The sequence below is a fragment of the Syngnathus floridae genome, chromosome 2, assembly GCF_059516105.1.
Source record: "Syngnathus floridae isolate MCC-2025c chromosome 2, RoL_Sflo_1.0, whole genome shotgun sequence".
Lineage (NCBI taxonomy): Eukaryota > Metazoa > Chordata > Actinopteri > Syngnathiformes > Syngnathidae > Syngnathus > Syngnathus floridae.
The window spans coordinates 13,873,180-13,894,794 of record NC_142414.1 but is presented as its reverse complement, the minus strand read 5'-3'; the positions used below and the strand labels follow the sequence as shown (position 1 = coordinate 13,894,794).

Sequence of the window (21,615 nt, the reverse complement as noted above, 5' to 3'; positions counted from 1 at the left end):
TAATAATCACACCACACCTCCCCATTACACATGTCCACAATTACACACGACTTGAACACTACTTGACGTGACACCTGGCATTGACTCAGTGGTACCTGACATGTCATAACAATCACACCAATGAACACCTAACCTGTAAAAATAATCATACATGACATATAAACCAATTCCAACTTACATAAACACAATCACGCCTGACTTTTAAACACAATCACAGCTGACATGAATATGAATATGACGGCGATGTGATTGTATTAAACAGCTGGCAGCAAGCTATTTTCAATGTAGCCTAATAATGTCACAGTAGAGCCGACAGGATTTGAAGACACTTGAGGTGAAATTGAACCAACGCTCACCTTCACGTCTCCTTTGTCCTTCATTACACATTCTTTTGTTTTGTGTGTGTGCATGTGTGTGGTTGCGTCTGTGTTTGTATGATAGTGCTTTGTGTAACCCGATAATCCCAGATTTGCCTCTTTTCCTGTATGTCAAGCAACTTGCCTTCGTCATTTCTCATGTCGCAAGACCACAATAGCAGAACTGCACTAAATGTATGCAGTATATTTCACAAATGTACACAATATCAAGCAAATAAAAACATTAATAAAGAATGCTTGAATATGAAATGCAAAATGTTAGAGAGATTACCTACCACCTTTATAAAATCGTCTATAAATGTCATTTTCTTTCTATTTTTAAGCAAGGCCAGGGATTATTAGAGTACTATGTGAGTTCAACCAGATTTGGAAGCCAAATTTTCTATGTTTAAGTAATTCCACAAATAAAATGAAAATATTTACTACAACCCGGAGACATTAGTACCTTTTATTTTCACACTACATAATTTAAAACCTAATGCACGGATTGGTCTGACACAATTAATGGTCCTCTGCTTCCTCCTGCCGCACATAAGAGCAATTGCAGCCTGCGTGCGTGTACGTGTGCATGTGTGAGGTGAACAGATGGTGAGGAGACCGAGATGTGGACCTAGCAAATGTTTCAACAGTAAACACGCTGTAACGGAAGCATTACTTATATAATAGATTTAATACATAAAACATAATGTATTGGTCTCGAGTCAATTTCGGGGTGCAATATGCGCGCGTGCGCGAGCGTGTGCGTATGTTAATTGTTTTAACTTATCTAGATATTTCGATCCTGCTGAATCGAGGATTACTGAGGGAGTGGGAAAGTGCATTGTGAAAGTGAGTTGACAGTGGGTGTGCAAGTGTGCAGAGTATAGGAGAATGTTTTTTGAGTCCACTAATTGTGACGCATATTGGATGTGTTACAATAAATCAAGGTATTGTTCCAAAAAATCAAGGTATTGTTCCAAATACTGCCAAGTTTTTGTAAATGTATATGCTCCATTTTGGTAACCCTAACTAACCCTAACCCAAACCTGCTCAAGGACAATAGTGGTGGTAATCTTAAAATTAAAATATTTTTGCGTTTTAACGTTGCAAATAAAACTAAATAATTTCTTTGTAAAGCTCTTTCAGATACTCCATTTTAAGCAAATGAAGTTTCGCATCTGACTATGACTTTTTTTGGGGGGGGGGGGAAGTCTGACGATGGACGGATCGGTGACAATAGCAATGAAAGAAGCGGCAACCATTACATTAGCGGGCGTGAGAGCTTTGCTAGTGTCGAACACACACGTAGACACACTTCCTACTTTCCCTTCATGCTTTCTTAGTTTCCTGCTGCCACACCCCCTCCCAACCCTCCACGCTCCTGCACGCTTTCTATGTTTGCGCACGCCCACGAGAGTGAGAGAGAGCGGTGAGAGAGAGAGCGAGAGAGAGAGCGAGAGAGAGAGAGAGAGAGAGAGAGAGAGAGAGAGAGAGAGAGAGAGAGAGAGAGATGATGATGGTGTGGCGAACACACGCACACGCGAGCGTTTCACTCGCTGCTTTGCATCCTCACCTGCAGTGACCGTCGGGCGCGCGCCTTACTAAGCCAGCCCCCCCCCCTCCCCAAAATCACCACGGCACGCACGCGCGTATGCACCTTGCAGCAGCCTTTTGCAAGACATCAAGCGGCTTCAAGCCGGGAAATCTACACCGCCACGCGGCCACACGCTGGACGAGCATGACGGTAAACGCGCACGGTTCTCTGTGTTTGCGTGTGCGTGAGAACGATTTGACCCATGTAAAACAACCCGTTATGTCTATGGGGTTGTGCACGTGAGCGCGCAAGCGAGTTGCAGGTCAAAATGACGCTGTCAGCACATTGTTAGGCTAGGCGGGCACGCGCAAAGGGGGCGGGCTCACTATTGCAGGTTGTGAGTGTGCGCGTCTGTCCTCGGCAGCCACCACTATTCGCTGTGTGCGTGCGCGTGATATGCGCGCGCACAGGCGCGCATGCTTCTTTTGTGAGCGCTTGATGACTTGTGACGCAGCGTGTCACATTATTATTGTTGTTGTTGTTGAATATTGGACGGTTGATGCTTAAAAAAACAGACATGACCCAGTCATCTTCCTCCTAACGGTTCAGGCGCTAAGGTGACGTCATTCTGTGGAAAATGACATCATAGAAATGAGTAAACCATTAACGCACAGTGGAAAAATAGCTTTATGCTGTTGGCCAGCCGTCTTACTAACTAGCCACTGTGGTGGATAACAGGTTAGTTGTTTGTTCAGTTGTGGGGGGAACACTGGTAGGTAGGTTGGTCGATTCAACAGTATGGTTTTTAATGGTTCTTGATAGCAACAGCAATTAGAATCATAAACATATAGCACATATAGTTTGCTGTATACAACACACGCACACACACATTCCTTTCATTACACCTTAAACATTGAAATACGACCTTTGACCACCCCTATCAAAGAGGGAGGCGCGAGTGACAACCACAGTTGTAAAGACACACACGAACACACATATACAAACACAAAGTGACGACACGAAGAACCTGAGTACAACACAACGCTGAACAGGTAACACACACGGGAAACGATACTTCTCCTCGGATGCGTTTGTGTTATTTGTCTGTGGATGGGTGCTGAGTTAGCATGTTAGCGGCTTAGCAAATGCGTGACTGAAAGAGTCCAGTCAATGTGTTTGTGTGTGTGTGTGTGTGTGTGTGTTAGCATGCATGAAAGGCAAGATTGAGTGTCTACACCATAGACAAACTAATCGAAACTAATTCAAGCAAATGGACTGAAGTCCAAGCAACAACCTACAAAGTGCACAAAGTTAATGTATATATTTAAGATATTTGAAAAAGACATAACCAAAAACATGTCAATCAGGTAAACACTTAACCAACGAGAGAGGGCTCTAGTCCAAGAAAAGGATTCTAGTCCCAAGTCAAGGTAGAGAGACCGGTTCGCAGACTGGTACCCAGCCTCGGGTCACCTTGGACCAATCCGAATATTTATTAGACAAGGCTGTAAAATATTTTTTTTTGAAAACTGACTGGATTCTCTCTGATGAAATACTAATTCTCTGAGAAGAGTGTAGTCCCAAAAAAAGTTTGTAAACCTTGAGAAGTTTCTGATAGAAGGTTTAAAGGCAAAACCTGACTTATTTATAGAGGTAAATATTTTAGCATCACTGCTCGGATGGAGGGGAAGGTTTATAAGACAGAGGTGAGGGCAGACTTTGATTTTTTTGGGAGGTTGGACACATCCAGAGGGGAAAGCGTGAGTATTGGTTGAGGGGTGATGCGGATGGAATTACCGGGAAAGCAAGACATAAGAAAAGATTGATACAATTTGTGAGGCAAGACATGAGGGCAGCCGGTGTTAGAGAAATAGAAATGGAAATGAAAGTTGCAAAATGACAAGCCAAAAAGAAAAGAGAAAAAAAGTAGCAGGAAAGACTTCAATGGCATCACATGACATACATGTTTACTGACTTCATGTTTTCAGCTCGGCCGCCATGTCTAAAAACACGGTGAAGAAACTGCACTGGCGCTCTAAGGTAAACTCCACAACAAGCTAACATACTGACGCTAAACAGTTGTCTTTATCATGGCCATCCATCAACTAACCGCCGTCCGTCCCCTTTGTGCAGGTGCAGGAGGGCTTCGTGCCCCTGGGCGGAAGCTCCGGAGAGCTGGGGCTGGCCATTGGGGGCGGTGCCGACTATGGCGAATTTCCATTTGTGACGGTGGCGCCCGGGGGCGGGGCCACCGTGGGCGACATCATTTTAGAGATTGGTGGCACGCCTGTGCTAGGCATGACATTGGGCGATGTCCGAGGTGTCCTCAACTCCTGTCCTCACCCGATCAGGATCAAGACTGTTTCACCAGGTGACCTGGACTAATGCTGATTGTGCTGCATGACAACCACATCCCATTTGGGGACCACTACTGTATGATTTGAAACTGTCCCTAAAAGCAACACCTGACTCGGTTGGATGGATGGATGGATGGATGGATGGATGGATGGATGGATGGATGGATGGATGGATGGATGGATGGATGGATGGATGGATGGATGGATGGATGGATGGATGGATGGATGGATGGATGGATGGATGGATGGATGGATGGATGGATGGATGGATGGATGGATGGATGGATGGACGGACGGATGGACAGATGGACAGATGGACAGATTGACTAACAGACCACCAACAAGATCACAGAAGATGGCAGCAAAACACATTTCTGACAAAAAATCTACCTAGCTTGCTAGCTCACTTGCAAGAGAGATAGCCTGATACATTTAAAAGATTTGAGGACACGTATATGATGGAAACATGGATATAAAACGCTAATACTTTAACTGTGACACCACTGTATGTGTTCGTACCTTTGTATCACAGGTGCGTCTCTGTGTAAAGACCTCCGCCTGTACCTCAGTAAGTGTTTCACACCAACCTCCATGGACAGTCAACTGCAGCAGCTCATCCGAGAGAACCTTTATCTGCGCGCTGTACCCTGTATGTGCACACACACATATTCACTCAGATGATTTTGCAATTTGATGACATCACATTTCCATTTGGCAGGTACGACCCGGCAGCCTCGTGATGGGGAGATTAGCGGCGTGGACTACAACTTTGTGTCCATCGAGGAGTTTTTTTCTCTGGAGGAGTCGGGAGCACTGCTTGAAAGTGGAAAGTTCAAAGGTAACATTATGTGTCTTATATACAGCGTTGAGGCTGACAAATAATACTGCCATGTTTGTACTAAAGTAAGCTAATTTTTTTCAATAATGGCAGTTATCATTTATTTTTTAAAAAACCTAAATACCAAAAGGTGAATAATAAAATACATTGCGACAAGATTACCATGACAACCAAACTAAGCCTAGAATAGCAGTAGCTCAGTTCATTTCGTGGGGTGAGACCATAATATCCCTTCATTACCGCACATCTCCAAAATCAAAAGTGCCACCTTTGCCTCCATGTTACATAAAGACCACCATGATGTTTTGCACACGCATAAGGAGTTCTTAAATGTTCAAATCAATCACCTATAATGTGATTCTCTTCTGACCATTTGACATTTCTGATCCAAACGGACTGACTTGCCATGTGATAACAGGCAACTATTACGGGACGCCACGGCCAGTCCATATAAGTCCAGACAGTCCACCTATCACATACCAGGAACATCGAAACCTGCTGAGGAACTTCAGGACCAGGAGCAAATCTCTCAGCAACTTGGAAAAAACAGTAGAAGAGGACAACAGCGAGGAGGACAGCGGTCTGTCTGGTATGTGTGTGCGTGCTAGTCTGCGTATGTGATGCTAACTCCAATTAGTTTATTAGTTTGTGTGAGTCTTGATAGTGTCACAATTGTACAGTACTCGAAATCGAACCTATTCACATATTTTTGTGCTCTTTCTGTAATGCTAAGGATGACGCCTAATTTCCACTAACAGGAAAGTATTAACTGGTGTCAAGAAAGTATTATTGAAGTGATACATCTTGACTGAGAAAAAAACTCTATGTCGAGTAGTAGCTAAGTTTCGCCTGGGTTAATAGTTGAAGGTACAAAGAGTTTTTGAATCAGCTCGATTATAGCGCCTCCGTAGAGCCTCCTCGATGCGCTTTTAGGATGATTGTCAATAATATGGAGGTGAGTGTTTCAATCCACCTTCTTTCTTAAAGGAGGTTCAGCTGGAGCCCCGCCCACAAAGCTGCCTGCCAGTCAATCCTGGGGTGAGTCTCTGGCAGGGAGTGGAGAGAGAATGGCGAATGGAGGAAGAGGAGCAGGAAGGGGAAGAGTTCCAATGGCCGACACGTGGGAGATGACGTACGGCAGCGTCGCTGACACCTTCTACAGCAAGTGAGTGACATCGCAATCCCATCATGCACTGAGAAGACAAAAATGAAGATAAGAATATTAACGATGACCATGTCTATCAGTCACGTGTCAAAAAGCAGACAGGATCTTCGCGCTCAAATCAAAGACACCACTTCCTGTTCAACAGAACGTGAGTCTTAGTCAGGTCCGAGTCATGTGTAACATGTTTTTCTCAAAATAAATTGCATTTTATTTTACTGGTCCTGCAACGTATACTCGAGTGAAACTTGGATATATTAAAATTAGAGTCCGGATAGGGACCCAAATTTTCTGATTGTGTTTACATCACCAAATGAGTTTCGGTTGGTTGGATTCAAAACCTGCTACTAAAAGGGCCGCCCCGAGATGGATCAAAACTGGTGAATTTTGACAGTTCAATTCATATTCTACAACAAAAACATTATTCAGAACATTGTGTTTCAAATTGGGCTGCACAGAATCTATTATTACAAAGAGAATTTTGGAGTTGACTTCCACTTTAACACAGTTAATTTGTTGTTTCACCCGAGTTGTAAAGTAGTTGTGTGTATGGATTACGTCGTTATGTATGGTGCTGCCATTTTTTGCACTTACAGGAGAATTCTGTTTCGTGACATCACCGTTGGGTCGGGAATAGAAATAACACAACTCAGATGCTATGAATCATTAGGCACAGTATAGAAACATAATCTCACAACATCCTGAACATAATCCTTAACTAAAACTAATCTATGATTAAATGTCAGTGCTGCGATTCCCATTCACGTCTGTAACTATGTCACACATCTCTTCCAGTTCTCTTACAGTGTGTGTCACATCTTGTACATGATACAAACCATTTCAGGCAGATTTTTTTTTTTGGAGTGAGGGTGGTGTTTTCCGACCTGTACGCTGCGATGTCTGACTTTATTATCACACTTGTTTCATTGTTTTGTCATAATGCATGTGACGAGGTTAACACATTTTTTTTATCCTCGTTAACTATCACCTTTGCTATCCCGCTTGATGGCGCTCTTGCATGCTCTCAGTTCCAGAGTTCACGGATCAGCCGAGTCAACTGCAAGGCTTTTCGGTGCACACGCGTCTCTCCAAGGGCCCGCGAGGATTCGGTTTCAACATCGTCGGAGGAAGTCGAGCGCGGGAGTTTCTGCAGGTGTACAGCATCACACCTGGAGGTCCGCCAACCCTCCATCAAGGTATTTCCAAGGCACACCCACTTCATGACGGAAGTGTCAATCATCCTCACTATCATGTGACAGAGATTTTGCTTGTTCTAAAGCGACGGATTTAAATAGAGGATTATGTTTAATTCTCATGACCCGCTAATCCACACACACACGTAAATACACACTTGTACTACACACTCAAACCACCAAAGTTTAGCTTTTGGTTGACATTAATTTAACTTTTTCATGCACATGTTCATTCCACAGCTGACATCCTAGTGTACATCAACGAAGCCTGTGTGCTAGGCCGTTCACACAAAGAGGTGGTGGAGATGCTCAAGTCGGTTCCCATGGGTCAGAGCGTGGACGTGGTTCTGAGGCGAGGATACCCCATGCTCTACAACCCTGACGGCTGTCCCAAACACACATTGGACACGGTACTCTCGCCGTTAACCCTTGTTTCCTCGTTAACATTATCGGCACGTTCCATCTTTGTCACACTCATAAGTCAATCTCAAGTCTTCATGTTTCAAGCAAGTCCCAAATTACCAAGATAAAATTCAAACAAGTTAAGTTTCAACTAAACTTCAACCAAGTTCAATCTTGGATTAAGCGAATCATAAATCAAGTTAGTCAACCTTGCTCTGTTACAATTTAAGTATATCCACATCAGCACCACTTTTTAGGTCTCGTTACCACATGTTGACTGTTACCTTAGTGCAGAAAGGAAATCAATGTCCAATAATTTATGGACGCTGGACTCCAAGCTGGTGTGATCCGAGAATTTTTTTCAAAGGTAGAACAAATACCAGAGCATGTCCTAGGAGAGAAAAAAACACAGAGCAAAAATTTGGGACAACCGCTTTTTTCTGTTTGATCGCCAATTTCGTTATCATCATGTAACCTCAAAATGGCAATTGTGAGGTTATCGTTACTTGCTACGTCGCTATCACACTTCACATTCCGCCGTTATCCTTGCGTGTTAATCGTGGTCACGCCTGTTACCACCATGTTATGTGTAAGTAAAATCATCCAATCAGCCGCAGACTCCCCCAGACAACCGCCAGCGTGGACCGCTCACATACAGCCACATGCAGGATGCCACTGGCAGCGGGTCAGGTCAGCAGAACCTCACACAATTCTTCTTCCTGAACTTAAATATCTTTAAGAGAGATGTTCAGTGCTATCCTTTGATGATAATAGTCTTTTTCTCTTCTTCAATGTTTTGATGTCTTTCCAGGACTTTGCCAAGCCTCACCCTCCTATTCCGTCGAGCCATTGACCAATGGACTGGCGGGTCCACCAACTCCCACTTGCTCTGAACCCCTCGTGGCCCACCCCCCACCTCCCTCTGAGAGAATGTCAACCAATCACAGTGACTCCGATGGGGGCACTCAAAGGTGAGCTAATGTGTTGGCACTGTTAGCTGTTGAGGTTGTTTTACCAACGAACCAAGGCACCCTATTGTATCTCTGCACCTGTGGTCACGGTTGTACAATCTCACGGCACACCACCAAATAAAAGTGTCTCAATAAGTATGAAAGCTGCAAATATTAGACATGGGGGCACAATGGGGTCATAGTTTAAACACACTTGATTTCGATCCACTGCTCTGCTGTTGACCCGCCCCTTCCACCTGCACAGGTCTTCTGTGATGGGCTACAGCACCAACACCCTCCCCACACGCTCGTCCACGTCTTCCCTCCTCCACCGTCAAAGCTCCAAGTCATCAGAAAGCGACCTGTCCACATCCACCATCCCCATCGCGTCCTCGTCCAAATTGTGCGAGTCTTCACCCCCCGGCGCCCCTGTGCAACGTCCCCCGATGGCGCAGACCTGCCTACCCCCCACGCCGCCCCGGGAGATCCCAACCTGTGGCTTCAATGGGTGCCCGGCCAATCACCAAGTGCCCCCTCAGCACCTTCTTGGAAACACGGGCCTGGTGCTACCTCTGCCAGGTACAGGGTACTTCCCCCCCGGCGAGCTGGTGCCAGTGGCCTTGGAGCGCTGTGAGGGCGCCGGTCTGGGTTTCAGCATAACGGCGGGAGGGCCAGGAGGTCAGCTGGCCGTTGTGAGAAGGGTCTGGGACCGCAGGCAATGCCCCTCCCTGCAGTCAGGGGACGTTGTGGTCAAGATCAATGGTGCTGATGTACAGAACCTCAACTTCTCTCAGGTCAGAACCCTTACAGCAGGGGCCCCCAAGTGCGTCTACGCAGAATAGATACATATCAATTTCTGTCACCCTCTGCCAGTGCTGACATTTTCAAACGCTCACTCGTGAAACACTCCTAGAAAATCACAATGTCCCATCACTATTTTATGAACGGGCTACTCATGTGGTCCTTGACCTGGTGTCTGCGACCACCGCATTGATGACCCTCGCAGTACTGTATAGTGACGCCCTATTGACATAAATTCATCGATCACATGCAATTATCACCCATGGCGGTCCAAAGAGGGCAAGGTCACTCATGGTAAAATGTTCCATTCCTCAGGTCCAGAAGGTTCTGCAGGATCACTCAAAACAGGGGAACGTGGTTCTGCTGGTGCACAGACGAGGTACCCCGCTCACCACAATTACTGATGACTAACACATAATTGAATTTTTTATCTTCTGCCCTCAGCTCCCGTCTCTGCATCTGTGGTCACGCCTAATTTGTACAAGCCCCTCCCCTCTCCGCATGGTCTGACAAGCCCCCTGTCCCATCCCTCGACTTCCACTGATTTGCCTTCCCCATCCTCGCGTGCCTTGCTGGGGGGCGTCCCGCCACTCAGCCAGGCCGGCTTGGCGATGGAGGCCCCTCTGGAGGGGCACCTTCCGGCACCAGGTAATAACCCGCATGGCTCTGGCTCAAAGACCTCGAGTAAGGACAAGGCCATTTAGGGATTTCACCAATTGATTTGCTCGACTCTGAAGAGTGTTCCCTTGTTTTCCAGGGACCCCGCCCAGCCAGACGCCCAATGGGCCCCCCACCTCAGGTCTCATCCAGAGCACCAGCTTCCTGGACTCTGTTCCTGTGACCTTGACCTTAGAGCCACGTGACCTACAAGGGATGGAGGAGAGTGCGGGAGGGCAAATTAGAGGCACCATCGCCAAGGACAGCAAGGAGGGGAAGAAGGTAGAGGTGGAGCTGATGAGGCGGCCTGGCGAAGGTTTCGGATTTGTTATCTCATCCCAAGAAGTCAACCAATCAAGAAGTGGGGGTGAGTCACTTTTTCATTTTTTTGGGCGTAATTTTGGAAGTAAATACTTTGAGAACTACTTCTTATTGGAATGAGGAGAGGAGTTCCAACGGCAAATAGCATTTCTGTTAAGTGCTAGCACGTTTGTTTGTCTGCGTGTGATGTCACGTGTGCTAGCTAGTATGCTACTGATAATCCTCTTGAAGGTTAGTTTATTTGTGTAGAATAAGCGGCCTGGACGATGAATGAATGAATAATTTAAGTAGTGAATACAGTTGTTTGTGAACGGGTTCATGATTGTGCCAGGAGCACGATGTGTCAATTTCAAGTGCTTTGCTGCCATCTTGTGGCATCTATACTCAACTGCAAACCCCTTTTGGTGGGTGGAGTTTAATGATTTCTTCATTAACGGATTTTCGCTGGTTGCGACAGGGCTGGGAGCCAATCACATCACTTTCACTGTACAAGTATTAAATCAGTATTTTGGCCAAGTCCCAAGTCAAGGTATCAATATGACATCTTAACATGTTCTGGCCTTGCACATGATTGAAAATTGTTTTCTTGATATTGCCACCGATTATATTGTCATCATCTTTTAGTGCCATTTGTTTTCAAGCTTGTTAGCCTATTATTGACCCTTTTACGCCATTTTTTCAACCTCATTATCTCCACTAAATCACTACACATACACACACATGCACGCACACACATCATCATCATAATTTGATATCTCTTGAACAAATTTAAGTTATCACATTAATTACCTCATAAACACAGGTATTGCATTCATATCACACTTGTCCCATCATTATTGCCAGGGACTTGTTCTTACTTATGTCATTATCGCCACTTGTTATGCTGCGATCATGATTGTCAGTTGCTATTTTTAAGTGATGAGCATCACACTATTTATACCGTTAAGTCACCCCTGGAACACAACAAAAATAACATTTGTTCCTTGAATTTTTTATTTGGACTCAAAGGTGAATGTGTGTCAGTGTGCGAGTGTCAGGTGGTTTGGTTTTAGTTTCGGGGGCGTGTCCCCACAGATTATTGCACGCAGACACACACACAATGTGTGTTTCAGTCCCTCCCACCAGTGCAGGCTCAGCCCCCTTGGCGAGCTGTTTCCCCTCAGCTGAAACGCTTGTCGGCTTTCTGAGACTGAACACACACACGTACTGGTTCATCATGTTGGAGCGTCTGCAGTCCGTTCTCAAGAGGGTCAAGGACTCGAAATGTAAGTGTGTGCTCATGGGCGTGTGTGTGTGTGCACATGGGCGTGTGTGTGTGTGTGTGTGTGCTGTCCTACGCGCTGCTGTGCTGCTGATGAGGTCAACAGAACCTGGTTGGGACCTGAAGCTGATCAGAGATCAAGGGAGGGCGGCAACACGTTGAATTGGTGCTTGGCATGTCAGCCTCTCTGTTTTGAGGTTTGGGGTTTGAACCTGCCTTCCTGTGGAGTTTGCATGTTCTCCTTATTCTTGTGTGGGTTCTTTCTGGCTTCCTCCCACATTCCAAAACCATTGACAAACAGTCCATTGTTTGTCTGTATGTGTTCTGCCTTTGGCTCGCAACTATTTGCGCCTTGACATTGACTGGCGACCAGTCCAAGGTGCGCCACGCCTCTTGCCATAAGTCAGCTAGGCTCCAATTCATCCACAGTATAAATATGGATGGCTGGAGATGAGATGGGACAAATATTCTCTTTCACTTTGGTGGGATGAAAAAAACTTTCATTTCAGCCTGATACAGATTTCTTCTGTGAGGAAGTGAAATGAAGAGTGACACGATGATGAAGCCGTTGCACACTAACATGAAACCCAGCTTGGTGTTCAGAGGCCCGAGTCTTTCATTTCATTGACTAGGCGACCTTCGTGTTGATTTAGGGGGAATCTGGCTTGAACCCAGTGGAGGGCAAAGTATAGCCTGCAGGGCAGATACGGCCCACTCTGTTCTTTAATACGGCCCACTGAGTACAACGTTCCACCGCTATGTTGCAGTCACTTATTGCAGCCGTTTTACTTTTTTTTTTGCAAGCTATGTCTCTATTGTGGAAATCTGTGGCTTACCGCAACTGTATGTTTTATTTTATTTTTACTTACTGTAAATGCTTCTGCGTGTGAGATAGGGTTAGTTTGATTAAATGTAAGATTTATTTTATTATACTGTTTCAAACATAACAGCATAATTTTATATACTATATACTCTTGTCTCAGTCTCGACCTCCGAAAAAGTCTGTCTTGTCTCGGGCTCAATACACTCCAGTCTCGTAATGTCTTGGTCTCGGTTTGTGTGGTCTTGACTACAACTCTATCGTGATAATCGGGCTTCACTGTACTCACAATACCAAGAGTCCTGTTGTATTTGTTCATTTAATTTAGCCCCTTAGAATCAGTTACATTATTTAAGAAAAATACAATTGAACAAATTATCTCACTGATTTATTTATTTATTGTAAATACAAAAATAGAAATACACTGAAACCTCAATAGAACACGCTTCGATTCTACGAGACTTTCCGTTCAACGTAGTTTGGTCATGGACCCTAAGTTTTTTTTTTTTTTGATCGTTAATACATTTTCTTTTGAACTTTTAAAACATTTGGAAAAACAACATGTAAACCTTAGCATGAGTGATATAATTTTCATGACTATTTTAACAGCAACCTACATATTGTGCGACAACAGAGACGGCGATCGGTATGGGCTGTTTGATCTTTATGACCGCTTAAGCTAATAGGATTGGACGCCCATATATGATCGCGACCCCAATTGGTCAGTACTATATGTACTAGGTAAGTTTCTTTCCTATCTTTAGGTTAATGCAATTCCCAAATTCTGGACCCCAAATTCCGCATAAAATGGAGGTTCAGGTGTATATATTTGAACTATTTTACAAGTGACCTACAAGTGAGTCATTGACATGAAAATACACAAAAACTTGCATACACTGTACAACACTGACATCACCATCACGTTCTTTACTATTTAATGACCTTGTTTCAGGTGTTGATCTTGTCTAGAGTTGCAAAACACACCAACCACTTTGCATGTGTGTGTGTGTCTGCGTGCAAATTATTCAACTGGGTCATAAGTGCCAAGAGGTTCAAACGTTCCAAAATACTGACGAGGAAGACTCTTCGAGGAAGAGTTAATTTTTAATAACTTTTTACATCTTTTATCAGAACCAAACATCAAGATAGCTGATAAGCGCTAAACCACTGAATGTAAAGGGAAAATGCTAGCCTAGCTTAGCATGACAACTGCAAGGGAAATAAGATTTCCAGCATAGACAACCACAGAAGTGAAATTAATTATCTTAGTTTATCACTGGACTGGAAACAAATGGAAACTGTCTAACTAAGCGCAAGGACATTTGCTGCCTCGGCTTTGGACAATTGGTGCAGAATGTTATGTTTTTGTTCTATTTTTAGCTTTAGTGAGTTGTTCTGTGTGGCATGGTGCTGTCAGTCCAGATCGTGTCAGCTCCTCTTGCTTTTTTTTTTTTTTTTTTTTGCGCTTGCCAGCATTCATGTCTGGAAAATGCTATGACGTCAAACACTTTGCTTTTCATCTCTCTGTGTTCCCAAACACTTTACAAGATCATTTGAAACATAAAAACATTTTAAAAATGCAACAGATCGCAGTGTTCAATTTGCTTTAGTGTGTGTTGGGTGATGATGAGGACAAGAGGAGTGAATTCTAAAAGTTCTAAATTATTCTTGTGCCTTCGTGACACATTTGAGGCTTGTGTGAATAATTCATGCTCCTAATTGGCGCTTCTTTAATTATACATTCAGCTGCTGAGCGCTAAGGACATTTAGACACAAATTGAGGATAATTAGACAAAAAAATAAGGACATTCAGACACATAATGAAGATATTTTGACACAAAATAATATTTATACAAAAATTACATTGGGACATGTTGATACAAAATTTGGTATTCGGGACCCAAGAGGACAGTTTGACAAATTAAAGACAACTTGACATACAGCAGACAAATAAGATCCTCTCTGTTCCCCCCTCACCCGCCATTTGTGGACACCCATCCCTCACCCGCCTAGCTCCGTCCCAATCGCTGATGTCCCATCGCTTTGTGACGGTGCGCCGGGGCAGTCCAGCAGCCCGCAGTGGCCTCATCCAACCTGGAGACCAGCTGGAGGCCGTGGAAGGACGAGCGGTAGCGTCCCTGCACCACCGAGACTTGGCCCAGATCCTGAGGAGGGCGGGGAACACGCTGAAGCTGAGTGTGACACCACGAGCACGTACGACATACACCAAAATTCTCAATTCACATTGGATTGCAACAGGTGAATCCAAATGTTATTTGTCCACTGTAGAATCAGAAGGAGCTGCTGATGTAGAAATCGACAAGCACTTCACCAAAGGATGCAGAGGGAGGGCAAAGGTAGGGTTCATTCAGAAGTGCACCAAACACTAACATAGCAGTTCATCTGCAAACCGTTGGAATGAAATACACCAGCTGTGAGTAAAATTGGATGCAATACGTGTGTGTTTTAGAGCGAGTCAAGGTTCTACAGAGTGGATCTGGAACGAGGTCCCACGGGTTTCGGTTTCTCTCTGAGGGGGGGCAGTGAGTACAACATGGGACTCTACGTGCTGGGACTGATGGATGGTGGACCAGCCCAATGCAGCAACAAGATACAGGTAAACACACACACACATTCTGGTTGTTGGTTGAGTCCATCGTCTGCAATGGTGTCTTCAAGCATTTATAGCCCTTCTCGTTCATGGCACCATCCACATGGTTCTACATTATTCACCAATGTTGCCCACATAATTCAAAATAAAACAAATTCATAAATAAGATTCCTAAAAATCTAATAAAACAAACCATCATCTGGATGTATTTCAATTTGATCCAAGTTCTGGGCTTCAAACTCAGCTAGAATCTTTGCTGACTTAAGCAATTGCGTGGTCTTGTTCTTGTGGGAGAGCAGGTAGAATCCCTGATGGACTCTTATGTCATGCCCAAGTAGATGAGCCAGCTGCTCCATCTCACTTCAGCACAGTCAACAATTTAGCTGCATGCTTACACAGCATGGTTAATGTAAGAAATATGTGAGACTTGGCTGTATAAAACAGGCAGTCTGAACCCTGGGCGTGTGTCATGGCGCCTGGTCTTGCCAGGAGTTGCTGGTTATTTTCAAGAACTCGATATAGCTGTCTAGTGCTGAACAAGGAGTTGTAATAATCTTATCTAACAAAAGTCAAACAGCGCCCGGTCCACATCTGTGAGGGGATTGGCAGTGTCTCTGGCTAGAAATGGTGCAACTTCTCCTCTTCTAGCTCCATCCAGGCTTTGCGCAAAGGGGTTTGAGACCCCTTCCGCACTTGTAAGACGCATTTCCTGAACATCTTGAATGGAATGGGTGGGGACATTCTACCGAGACTTTCAGATCTCGAGTGCTGTGGCCAAAATCAATTCTTTTCACATTTCCTGGTGGACTTCCTCGAACTCAGTGACTTTCCGCACAGTTGAACAATGCACTCTTTGTAGTTTGCTTGCTTTAACTTGTTGAAATAATAAACCCATCTGTCTCATTCTCATAACCGCACGTCACCTTCACAGCTTTGGCCATCTCCATGGACAGCTTTGGCCATCTCCATGGACAGCTTTGGCCATCTCCATGGACCTTCTATAAGATCTGATATTCTTTTTAAGAACCAGCCAATCACTTGTGGATTGCCCTCAGGTTTCCGACCAGCTGGTAGAGATCAACGGCGACAGCACGGCAGGAATGACGCACAGTCAGGCCGTGGAGCAGATCCGGAGAGGAGGCCATCGGATCCATTTGGTTCTGAAGAAAGGAAATGGCTACGTCCCCGATTACGGTGATGATGGCCACTTCTGTGATGTCCTCCGTCTTACTTCCCTGACTGACACTGCTTTCTTCTTCTTTTCCACTTTTAACGCACATGGCAATTTTTAAGGGAAACCTTTTACAAATTCAAATAGTTCCTACGTATTCTAGTCCAGACAGAGTGTTCAACAGTGTAGCTTCTCAGAGTGCTCCGCTCGCTGACCATGACTTCCCACTTTCTCCACCTTCTTCCTGCCCTCCATGCTTTCTTTCTTTCTTCCTTCCTCCCCCTCAGTGGAGCTGTCCAGCCTGTCTTTGTGCATGACCAACTCCAAACAGGGCGAGCCTTGCTTCTACGTCATCGGACGCACGGAAAACCCGCGGTCGGTAACGTTCTTCGTTTCCTCCTTCACCTGGCTCATTCTTCATCTTTATCGCTCTTGACATCACCACTGTTGTTTTTGAGTCCAAACATGAGCATCTTGTGAACTTTTGAGGCGGCTCCGCTGATGTTGCCCTTGTATGTCATTTTTCAGGCCCTGATGATGAATCCTCCTCGTCCTCCTCGCACATGGAGGAGCAAGAGGCTAAGACGGTTGCCATGACAACCACCTCCAACAGCCCACAAAGGAAAAAGCTAGCAGGCGGAGCCAAACCAAGACCAAGACGAGGAGGAAGTGGCGGTGAGGGAGGACCTCCAGATCTGGACTTGGACCTTGTGGAGGAGGAAGCGAGGAGACGAAGGAAGGTGCGAGAGGAGGAGAGGAAAAGGAGGAGAGAGCAAAGGAGGACCACAAGAGAGGAGACCACAAAGAAGGAGGAGGAGGACGCAAAGCATTCTGAGAGCTGGCCAGCTCCTCAGCAAGCGCCATTCTCGTTCCTGATGCCGCGTGACGAGTGCCCTTCCGACAGCCAATCTGATGACAGCAGGTTGGGCGCCAGCCCATCGGGCACCAGCCAATCGGGCGCCAGCTTATCTTCCGATTGGAAGCGAGCCGGACCGAGGCAGGAACACGATCAGGGCTTGCCTTGGCTGGAGCCCAGCCCGCAGAGACTGACTCAGGTTCTGACTGGCAGTCGCCTCAGTAGGCGGGGCCTATTGGGTGGACTCGCACTCTGAGTTGACAATAACTGACAGGATTTTGGGAGGATTTTTAAGGGCTTATATTTTCTTTTTTTTTTCAAACTCCGACATCTTTCTGCATGAGATCGGACAACAAGGTTTATGGTTGGAGAGCGAGGTGCACAAACAAGTATGCAAATAACAGAACTTTGAAATTGACACGTCCTAACGTTGAAGCATGTCAATAATTTTTATTTTTATAACCAGAAAAGACCTTAGTGAATTATAAATGATGATTATTTAGTAATAGAGACTTGCTTGTATTGAAAAACCTTTAAAATTTATTCCTCTGATAAGCCATATACACACACACACAATAATGTGTGAATGTGGATCGTGTGATTGCGAGCTGATTATGGGTATGTGTGTGATTATATTCTGTGTGTGTGTGGGGGGGGTGTCGTTAATTGTATAAATGCTTGTGCTTAAGGATTGTGTGTATGGACTTATTTGAGTGTGTGTGCGTGTGTGTGTGTGTGTAAGGACCTTGGTGTATTCTTATGGCAATTATTATAGAGTAATGGAGACTGATTGCTTGCTTTGTAATGAAAAACTGTTTCTAATGATGAGCCACGCACGCATGCACATACACAGACACACACACGCACACAATTGCAGGCTGTCAGTCTTATTATCGCTTTGGCAATGGCAACACAGCGCCCAATGAGCAGTTTGTTTCCATAGCAGTGCTTCCCCAACCTTGACTGAGTCAAGGCACACTGAATCAAGATTCAGTTTTTAAACATTATATTAAAAAATCTCATGTGTGTACCTCATGTCATCTAGTGGAAAAACATCTAATTTGCTCTGCCTGTCAATATTCATTGCTGGCATACATAGCTGAGAAAAGACACATTTCGAGTTCATAAATAATCATTTTCAGACAAATTAAACAAAGTTGGATCACTCGCATTGGTTGGGAATCACTGTTCTGTAGCAACAAGCATGCGCCGATGTCTCGCAGCTGTGCGTGCTAACTAAAGTGCCTCGATTACTTCAGCCTTCACCTAGCAAGTGGGCGTCGAGGCTGCTGGCAAACCTATCAGAAATGATCCCCCCCCATCTCTCTGGGGGTTCCGTCAGGTCCACTTTTGCCTGACTGACTTTTATGGCCTGATTTATGGACTGTTTCAACAAATTATTAAACATTATTATTATGAAACAGTTTGGATATTATTTTTTTTACAAAGAAGCTAACACTGCTATCTCGAGGTTATAACCACATATTGTATTTTCACATTACCTGAGGTTCTGTCATCCAAGTTGTTGGACCGATCACAGGCAGGTGGCGTGTCCTCGCAGCAGAGCGGGCTGGACCAAGCTATTTTTCAAGGGGAGGTTCACGGAGAAGTCGGCGGGTGCCGCCTGCAATCGCGGGTGGAGGTGGTTCCCACTGCCCCTCTGAGGGATGGGCAGCTCTGAGTGGTGGGCGGGAAGAGGTGAGCAAAAGAAGTACGGATGGAGGAGAGCCTGCAGGGTGACCGATCTGGAGTTAATTCATCAACTGTCTGTCAGATGACACACATGCACAATTGCTCGTCTCATACCTGTTGGGCGGGGCATCGCCGCTTGGATGGATAAACCAGGAAGTTGTAAAGCAAACTGATTGCATGGGGGGAGGAGTCAGGGACGATCTCCTCCAATGGGACGGCGGGGTTCTCCTTGAAGGTGATTTTATTGTAATCTGGCAACTCTACCATTTCCTGCAATGAAATGGAGCAATGTTTGGACGCTTGCTGCCTCACACTCCTTATGTGTATGCGTGTGTGAGTCTTACAGGCCAGGTGTCTTGGGTGGGTGTCCCGAGCACCCTGAGGACACAACACAGCTGCTCGATGTCATTCTCCCCGGGAAACAGAGGAGACGAGTTCAGCAACTCCCCAAAAATACAACCCACTGCCCTGCAACGCACACAAGCACAATCACTGGTGAGTTGGCGGCGTCAATAAAACATGCGACCTGAGTTAATTCACCCAATCGGAGCTTGAGAGTAATTTGTATGGTTAGGCATCAGATTTTTATTCCCATTTGAATGAGGCCTCAACTCATTTTAAGACCTGCGATTTCATACATTTTAACTTCAAAAGTGATATGTGTAGTCCACCTTATACATCACTAAGCATGTTTCCTTACCACAGGTCGACGCCCTCGTCATACTTTCTGGCCCCATACAGCAACTCAGGAGCACGATACCACCTGGACACACAATGTATGTATGATAATGTATTGAGGAAAAAAAGAAGGACTGAAGATCAGAGAGGGTGCTACCTTGTGGCTACTTGGTGGCTGTAGAGTCGATCCTCTTGCTGACTCAGGAGGCGGGCCAGACCAAAATCAGCGATCTTCAGGTGTCCTGACGAGCTGATGAGGAGGTTGGCAGGCTTCAGATCCTGGCGACAGACAGGAAGTGCCTTATTGTGCAGGCTGGCGGCGGCAGCAGGCTATCGATAGTGATGAGCGATCCATTTTTATCGATTCATTTTATTAGATTTTAACAACTAAGCAAGAGAGAAACCATTGATTAAAGTCACTGATTGGACTTTGGGGAAACAAATCAATCCTACTTGACCATAGATGGTGCTCACCCGGTGCATGATGTTGTTGTTATGCAGGAAGGCCACACCCTTCAACAGCATCAACATGTAACCTTTGACCTGCGCCGGGGTAAGAGGTTGCCGTGCGTTGCGGATGACCTCTGAGAGGTCGGACAGCATGAAGTCAAAGACTAGGACAAAACCGGTGCCATGCGGGAAGACATCCTTCAGCCTCACCACCTGAGGAGTTGGAGCATAAAAAATTACCTACTGAATAGTCGCTTACTGTAACGGATTTGTATTGCGCTCATGCTCAATGATACTTTAACATTGTTTATTGTACTTTGCTGCCATCTTGTGGTATCTACATTAAATTACAATCACACAATTACAATTTTGCTATACCCCAAATTTGGTATTTCAACATCTTGAAGTAACACGAAAGAGAGTTCTTGTATTTTTGGGTTGTGTGACCTGCAAAAGGCTCGAGGGTGGTGGGCAGTGGTCCCATCTCTGGCTAAACTTGAGCCAAGAAAACCTCTGTGAGTGAATTGGACTCACATGCTGGTTATCCTCAATCTCTTGCAGAGCCTTGATCTCCCGCAGGGCCTGGTTGGGAATAGCATCCTCCAGCCGTCTGAGAGCCACCTTCTTTAAAGCCACCGTCTCTCCAGTCTGTTTGACATGTTTCTTTGCTTAATTGACATTCCAACAACTCGACAAAATAACACTTAGTCTTTTATAGTCACCTCCACGTGTTTGGCCTTGAACACGATGCCATGAGCGCCTTCCCCGATGCGACCCAGAATGCTGTACTGCTCCATCACGTACCTACTGTTTTGTTGAATGACTGCATGAAAATACATAAAGGCTCTTAATTTATTGCTGAAGAGCATCTAGCTTCTTGACCTGTTTACCATATTCCATTTGGACATATCATGTAGGTTTGTGACTTCAACTAATAAATCAGAAAAATAAAATCTAATAGTGCATTGCTCTAAGAAAGAAAAACCTATATCATTTAATAGGTATTTTTGAATTCGAATGACAAGTTCATGAGTTGTATAAAAATATGTTTAAACTTAAGTTACAGTGTATAGAACTTTCCGCCATCAAATGGCTAACTAATAGAATGCAATAACCTAAGTTCGAAGCGTGTACATTTTGAAGAACTCACATTATGGCACCTCAGAGGGACCACGGTTTCCAAGCCTAGTACCAATTCCTTCAGCAGAGATGGAAGCAAAATGTCATAACAAACAACCTTCAAGCGTCGCGTCTGAAAAGGCTCTTCGTTGCCTCGGTAACCTGCTAGCTCGCTAAGCTAATCATGGTCGCTCGAAACGTAAGCTATGAAATGAGATGTGAAACAATTGTCCACATTCCCCTTTTGCAAACACCCGAGCAGCTCACGTTCGTGTAAGGTCACATATCTTAACCAGCCGAAATGGCTTCAAATAATGTGTCGGACCGACTTGTTTCACGACAATTTTGTAGCGCGCATTCATTCTTCTTCGTTGTGTTTGGACATG

At 45.0% G+C, this 21,615-nt stretch overlaps 3 protein-coding genes and 1 long non-coding RNA gene across 7 annotated transcripts in view; 2 read left to right on the top strand and 2 right to left on the bottom strand.

The window, feature by feature from the left end:
* cacna1fb (calcium voltage-gated channel subunit alpha1 Fb) overlaps nucleotides 1–18,932 on the bottom strand; it is a 39,526-nt gene extending 20,594 nt beyond the window's left edge. Inside the window, exons 1-4 of the mRNA XM_088369239.1 lie at nucleotides 18,793–18,932; nucleotides 8,127–8,233; nucleotides 6,059–6,278; nucleotides 4,767–4,894 (exon numbers count right to left, since the gene is read on the bottom strand). The gene's annotated coding sequence lies outside the window, so the exon portion shown is untranslated. The remainder of the gene's footprint in view (nucleotides 1–4,766; nucleotides 4,895–6,058; nucleotides 6,279–8,126; nucleotides 8,234–18,792) is intronic.
* On the top strand, nucleotides 1,903–17,796 carry LOC148401967 (membrane-associated guanylate kinase, WW and PDZ domain-containing protein 3-like). 3 transcript variants are annotated; one of them, XM_088369241.1, is made up of 21 exons: nucleotides 1,903–2,100; nucleotides 3,879–3,930; nucleotides 4,024–4,261; nucleotides 4,780–4,896; nucleotides 4,966–5,085; nucleotides 5,504–5,674; nucleotides 6,073–6,250; nucleotides 6,331–6,398; nucleotides 7,276–7,443; nucleotides 7,681–7,850; nucleotides 8,454–8,532; nucleotides 8,654–8,813; nucleotides 9,058–9,586; nucleotides 9,909–9,972; nucleotides 10,038–10,241; nucleotides 10,351–10,617; nucleotides 14,666–14,866; nucleotides 14,942–15,009; nucleotides 15,123–15,269; nucleotides 16,319–16,457; nucleotides 16,963–17,796. In XM_088369241.1, exons 2-21 carry the CDS (start codon nucleotides 3,889–3,891, stop codon nucleotides 17,544–17,546), a joined length of 3,714 nt encoding a protein of 1,237 aa, XP_088225367.1. In that variant the 5' UTR covers nucleotides 1,903–2,100; nucleotides 3,879–3,888; the 3' UTR covers nucleotides 17,547–17,796. The 3 variants fall into 3 exon arrangements, with proteins under 3 accessions (XP_088225367.1, XP_088225368.1, XP_088225366.1); XM_088369242.1 differs by lacking the exon at nucleotides 1,903–2,100 and adding an exon at nucleotides 2,643–2,942 and having other exon boundaries at nucleotides 8,460–8,532; XM_088369240.1 differs by lacking the exon at nucleotides 1,903–2,100 and adding an exon at nucleotides 2,643–2,942.
* Nucleotides 13,744–21,591, bottom strand: cdk20 (cyclin dependent kinase 20). The gene is made up of 10 exons (XM_088369247.1): nucleotides 21,261–21,591; nucleotides 20,833–20,933; nucleotides 20,645–20,758; nucleotides 20,135–20,323; nucleotides 19,818–19,939; nucleotides 19,683–19,745; nucleotides 19,327–19,450; nucleotides 19,097–19,252; nucleotides 18,793–19,019; nucleotides 13,744–14,817 (listed from the first exon to the last, which is right to left on the bottom strand). Exons 2-9 carry the CDS (start codon nucleotides 20,905–20,907, stop codon nucleotides 18,825–18,827), a joined length of 1,038 nt encoding a protein of 345 aa, XP_088225373.1. The 5' UTR covers nucleotides 20,908–20,933; nucleotides 21,261–21,591; the 3' UTR covers nucleotides 13,744–14,817; nucleotides 18,793–18,824.
* Nucleotides 18,980–21,063, top strand: LOC148401965 (uncharacterized). Of its 2 annotated transcripts, XR_015857161.1 has the most exons (3): nucleotides 19,036–19,477; nucleotides 19,688–19,758; nucleotides 20,162–21,063. It is a non-coding gene; the product is annotated as an uncharacterized LOC148401965 (long non-coding RNA). The 2 variants fall into 2 exon arrangements; XR_015857160.1 differs by having other exon boundaries at nucleotides 18,980–19,477; nucleotides 19,688–21,063.
* Nucleotides 21,592–21,615: the final 24 nt, after the last annotated feature.

Excerpts from the sequence above, each read along its gene's own strand:
- LOC148401967 (XM_088369241.1), top strand. The coding sequence starts at position 3,889 with ATGTCTAAAAACACGGTGAAGAAACTGCACTGGCGCTCTAAG. Across the intron at positions 8,533-8,653 it reads TGCCACTGGCAGCGGGTCAG|GACTTTGCCAAGCCTCACCC; the intron begins GTCAGCAGAACC and ends ATGTCTTTCCAG. Across the intron at positions 10,242-10,350 it reads GGGGCACCTTCCGGCACCAG|GGACCCCGCCCAGCCAGACG; the intron begins GTAATAACCCGC and ends CTTGTTTTCCAG.
- cdk20 (XM_088369247.1), bottom strand. The coding sequence starts at position 20,907 with ATGGAGCAGTACAGCATTCTGGGTCGCATCGGGGAAGGCGCTCATGGC. Across the intron at positions 20,759-20,832 it reads TCAAGGCCAAACACGTGGAG|ACTGGAGAGACGGTGGCTTT; the intron begins GTGACTATAAAA and ends CATGTCAAACAG. Across the intron at positions 19,451-19,682 it reads GACGAGGGCGTCGACCTGTG|GGCAGTGGGTTGTATTTTTG; the intron begins GTAAGGAAACAT and ends TGTGCGTTGCAG.